This window comes from Austrofundulus limnaeus, unplaced genomic scaffold (assembly GCF_001266775.1).
Source record: "Austrofundulus limnaeus strain Quisiro unplaced genomic scaffold, Austrofundulus_limnaeus-1.0 Scaffold1271, whole genome shotgun sequence".
Taxonomy (NCBI): Eukaryota; Metazoa; Chordata; class Actinopteri; order Cyprinodontiformes; family Rivulidae; genus Austrofundulus; species Austrofundulus limnaeus.
This window is the reverse complement of record NW_013953673.1, coordinates 1-5,052: the sequence shown is the minus strand read 5'-3', so window position 1 is coordinate 5,052 and position 5,052 is coordinate 1. Positions and strand designations below refer to the sequence as shown.

The following is a 5,052-nucleotide window of genomic DNA, read 5'->3' as shown; positions in this document are numbered from 1 at the left end:
ACGCACACACACACACACACACACACACACACACACACACACACACACACACACACACACACACACACACAAAGCTGAATGCCTAATCAGAATAATAGCAAGCCTCGTTACAAATTCATGATCTTTGGTTTATTAACAACATTAGTGGGAAAGGAGCAAAGCCTTACTGGCGTAAACGCATGTGTATGTGTGCAAATGGCAGGATCTTGGGAGGCGTCTTGGAGGACAGATGCATGAAATAAATGTGTCACAAAGTAAAGTATTTTGGGAGGAAAAGTGGCATGTATTAGCAAGAAAAATCAAAATAAACAAGAATTACACATTACTATTTTTATGGCAGCTCTTTGTTTATCTCTAGCCTGCAGATAGCTGTGTGACTGAAAGTGTGGTTAGAGAAACATGCAGAACTTTGCTCATTTATGTCCAGGTGGAAGTGAGCGGCTTTCTACACCCCATCCTCAGCCACCTGCGTAACACAATATCTCTGGTGACGTCATGGCCAAAGGATCATCATTACAATGCGTTTGTATGCCTGTGTGTGTGCTGCTAAAAAAAAAAAGCGTGCGTGCAGGCGCGTGCCTCTGTGGTCTTTCTAAGATTTTACACCTTAATCTCTTGTCACAGACCGTTCTGATCCGCAAATAGCCTGGTGTTGGGTGACTACACTCATCAATGAAAAGAACCTCCCTGCAGCCATTCATGCCCACCTGGCTCATTCATTCATTCGTTCATTCATTCATTCCCCTCCTTTCTTTCAACTTGACTCAAATGGCATCCATTGTTGGTTTAGTCCCACATATTGTGGAAGAACAAAACAAGCATGCATGTGTAGCCTTCACATGTTAGAAAAAGGCAGGTGCACCAAAATGATGCGCTAAGGCTTGCGTAATGTGCCAAGCCCATCCGCCACGCAATGACGATGAATCCGTATTTACACGCAGCTCAGCGGTCTCTGCGGCATGTGATTTCGTAAAGCATCATTTATCAATGAGATATCTATTGAATCAATAAAGGCGATCGCGTGGCTTGTTATGCAACGTGAAAGGAATGAAGTCAAACTGAAATGCGGTCCGCACATATGAACGCGAGACGATTATTTGTTGTAAATTCTTTAGGAGGAAATGTGCAGCGGTGGGTGTGGAGGGAGAGAGGGGGTTGCTTTGTGCACAACATGTGACACGGTGTGCCTGCAGTAGGGGGTCCCTACCTTCCGACGGTTCCGGAATTGACCCACATGCCAGACTGCTGCTGGTTCGGCCGATTCAGTCAGACCGGACAGGGGCGCGGGGGGAACGAGGAGGTGACCGGTTCTCCTTTTGTCACGGAGCACAACGAGCTGCAGACAGGACCCCTGCCCCGAAACATCCTCCTCCTCCTCCTCCTCCTCCTCCTCCTCTTCCTTCCTTTTGTTACTACCTCCTCTGTTCAGAGCGTCTCCCAGAGATCAACAAGTACACTCAAGACTCGCTGCTGCCGCTGCAGACTTTCGATCCGGTGCTGCACGATTTCCCGGCGGGCTCTTTCTTTGTTTTCTGTTGTCTGTTTTCTAAAGCTGCGAGCATTAACCAGCCGAGCGATTGTTCCAGACTGAGCCAGAGCCACCCCCCTTTTGTGTTGTTGTTGCCCCAGCTGATTTCATCAGAGACACGCCTCCACGACTGCGCGTCACAACCCAGAACGCCAAAAGCACAAAGCACTTTGTGTTGCGTTCAAGGTCAGTAGGAGAAATCAAACGTGGGGCTAGAGTTGCGTTCCTGTACTGTAGCCTATTTCTTTTCCAAATGCCAGCTCAGCATCTCGTTAATGACATAAAAAAATAGAAATTATAAATAAAACAATGAAAAAATAAATATGCTATCTGAAAAAAATCAAGCCTCTTTTCATAGTCAAGAAAGTTGTATTTCTTTTGAGATTTCTTTGCAGTTTATAGGCTAACTTTATATTTTAGATCAACTATATACAAGCTTTTTTCTTATCTAAATAATACTTGGCAAAAGTAGATCACACATGTGCGCAAGCTAAAATTGAAGAATGCAAGTGTAGGATTTTAGAGTTGGAAATGAACACCCCAATAAAGCAGGAACCAGAGCCAATCACCTACAGAACAGATAGTATGCCCTCCCAAAAAATGTTTCCCTGTCAATTTTGTGTAAATATGTATTATTATTATTATTATTATTATTATTGTTATTATTATTAGAGGTCTTAGCTACATCCATTTAGTTTTGACTGGCTGTAAAGGCCTTCACAGACCCAGACAGACAGACAAATAGCAGGGCCTGATTAAAAAAAAATACCATACCAATCATTGTTTAAATGAATAAATATATTTTTTAATGTCTTTCATATTAGTTTTGATTATGTGTAAATTATTCTGTAGCAAGTAAAAAAAAGACATTAAAGTTATATAATAATATTGTTGGGCAAAGCATAGATTGTTTTGTTCTACAGTTATTCTGGGTAATCAGGCATAGCAACTACCTCATAGCAACTGTGCCTCCTCAAACCACATTCAAAAAAGTAGATCATTGATTGGATCGTGTGAAATTACTAAACTCGTGCCCTTTTCAGTGGCGTGGGAATTCATTCCTGGGATGTTAAAATGTACCAGAGAAGTGGGGGGAAAATGTTTCTTTGCTGCCAAGAGGCACGAACACTCAGCTCATCTGTCAGGAAAGCAATTGCCTATTTCAGCTTTGAGAGCTCTGCTGCAGGTTTCTGTGTCTTTTGAGTTCATCTGTTAGGGCAGCTTTTCACAACTGCAGCTCAGGATGGGTGAATGTGGAATTTCTCTTGTACAACATTTTATGAAACGGTTCAATCTGTTTAGGTTCTGCAGTGGGTGGACATGCGTGGACCCTGGACTGTCTTCTTGCTAAATTTAATCAGTGACTGTGCAAGACTGGAGACAGACATCTACTGGTGGAATTTGGTACTGAGCCCAGGGAAACAAAGAAGGAATCCACTCTGTGTCGCATTAGGTCAGTCCTGTCCCACAAGACTAATGGATGCAACAAAAAAATCATTTTTTTGCCAAAAAGATAACATTAAAGCTGTTGATGTGAATAATTTTGCAACTAAATGAATAAACTCTATAGAATGTTACAAGATGATAAATGCAGCTTTCACAACACCTCTGCCGTCTCAAACACATGCATGCTTTTTAAGGTGCAGAACAAGAGAACCCTAACCCCTAGGGTTAGTTCAACAATGGATATTTCTTTTATTATTATTATTATTTTGTTCAGTGTTGTCTTGCAGGCCTGAGAAAATACTGCTCCCTGACCTATAGCTGGCATAGTCAGAATGCAGCAGCATGAAGGATGGTCTGGAATGCTGGTGGAGAGAGCAGGGGTTCAGCACCACTGGCACCAAGAGGCCTTGGAGCTGTGGAGAGGCAGCTTCTTTTGTTGGAGAGGTGAACTTGTGTGAGAACTCTCAAACAGCCAGTCAGAGGTGATGTCTGGCCTTTTTAATTACAGTAGGACAAAAAGGGACTGTGTTTTCTCCAGTTCTCCCAGAGCCGTCCCATTTCAGCCAGATTAAAGTTAGGAGAATGAGCTGAGATCACGCTTTGGCATGGCTACTTCAAACACTTTCTTCTACTGGGACAACTTGTTGTCCACTCTGAATTTACAATCATCCAACTCCTGAGATCCTATAAAATGAACATTTTTCATTTTTTTTTGATGATATTAAAGCTTGGTTTGTTTTTATTTAACTCCAAATACAGTGACAATTATTTTTATTTTTTTATAAGAAACATATTGTTTTTTTACATGTGTGAAATTTGGTAGCTCTATGGCTCAGCATATAGGCATGAATAATTCATTCCCCTCTCGTTAATCTTGTTGATTGAATAAAACCTTCAGGAAGACATTACAGATTTGAGACTAATATTTACTTGCCTGCTTTCTAAAGAAAGGGTGCAGACCTCTGTAAAAAATCTATTTTTATAGCATGGTGGTGGAATGATCATGTTTTGGGAGCAGTCACTTGGATACATTTCCCAAAGTTGAAGTTGGGACCCTGCTTGGGATCAGGAAACAAAAGTGGAGCCATGAGAAGCTCCAGGAAAATTAAAGGACAAAAACAAACTGCATATTTAGCCTTAAGATAGATAAAAATAATATTCATAAATAACAAAATATGCAATATTTGATTCATAAGCAGGATAAGTTTCTGCATATTTTATTTTATGACTTGAAAGCAGAAAAGAAGGGAATTGTTTTTGTCTTTTTATTTTTTGGCTTTGTTAGTTTTTAAAATGAGTTTTTGAAAGCAAATGTTTAAAAATGGATAGTGTCTACAATGAGTCAAGCCACAAAAGAGATACAAGCTAAAGATTTAGTCTCACAGACTTAAATCATGAAAAAATGTGTCATTTGGCCTTGAAACATGTGATATGAAACATAAGCATGTGATACGGTCCAACACTTAGTCTTATAGAATTATGCAATTTTTGCAAATCAGTGGGCCAGAATCTCCCATAATTTGAGAAATTATTCTCCTTAAAAAGTATTATAACATCTGATCTCACCAAAAAGGGTTACATACCCAGAACATAAAGTATTGCTTTAAAATGTCTGTTTCCTCCCTGTGCAGTGTTTGATTCTTCCACGTGAAAAAGTTTGTAATATCCAGTTTCAGCTGCTGGTGTTTCAGTCAAGTCTTTGTTTGCCTTGTTGTGTAAGTGAGGCTCACTTGGCCAAATTTCAAATGATATCATGAGTTTCCCTAAGAAACACATATCAAGTATCATTTTAATAGCCATGGTGCATTTCAGGAGAACATGGTTGCACTCATCTGATCCGATCCTTTCTGCTCCCCCCAACTGACCCTGGGCTCACCCCTCCAGCTCACCCAGTTGTCCAACAGGCCCACACAACCCCTGCCCCAGGCTCTGTACTGGAACTACTCTAAAGCTGTCAAAACACCTAGCTTCTCACACTCCCCGCAGCCATACAGAGCTTTTCCTTTTCTTTTTTTTAAACACACACACACACACACACACACACACACACACACACACACACACACACACACACACAC

The 5,052-nt window shown here is 41.0% G+C and overlaps 1 protein-coding gene and 1 long non-coding RNA gene across 3 annotated transcripts in view; one reads left to right on the top strand and one right to left on the bottom strand.

Moving 5' to 3' along the window:
* The window catches only part of rhobtb4 (Rho related BTB domain containing 4), a 27,162-nt gene extending 25,784 nt beyond the window's left edge, over window positions 1–1,378 (bottom strand). For both annotated transcript variants that reach the window (XM_014031565.1, XM_014031564.1), the window contains exon 1: window positions 1,208–1,378. Coding sequence is in view for 1 of the 2 variants with exons in the window: in XM_014031564.1 (XP_013887018.1) it covers window positions 1,208–1,236 (29 nt within the window). In the remaining variant the exon portion in view is untranslated. The remainder of the gene's footprint in view (window positions 1–1,207) is intronic.
* Window positions 1,379–1,628: 250 nt separating this feature from the next.
* LOC106534804 (uncharacterized) lies at window positions 1,629–4,063 on the top strand. Its single transcript, XR_001312390.1, has 3 exons — window positions 1,629–1,714; window positions 2,831–2,981; window positions 3,249–4,063. It is a non-coding gene; the product is annotated as an uncharacterized LOC106534804 (long non-coding RNA).
* Window positions 4,064–5,052: the final 989 nt, after the last annotated feature.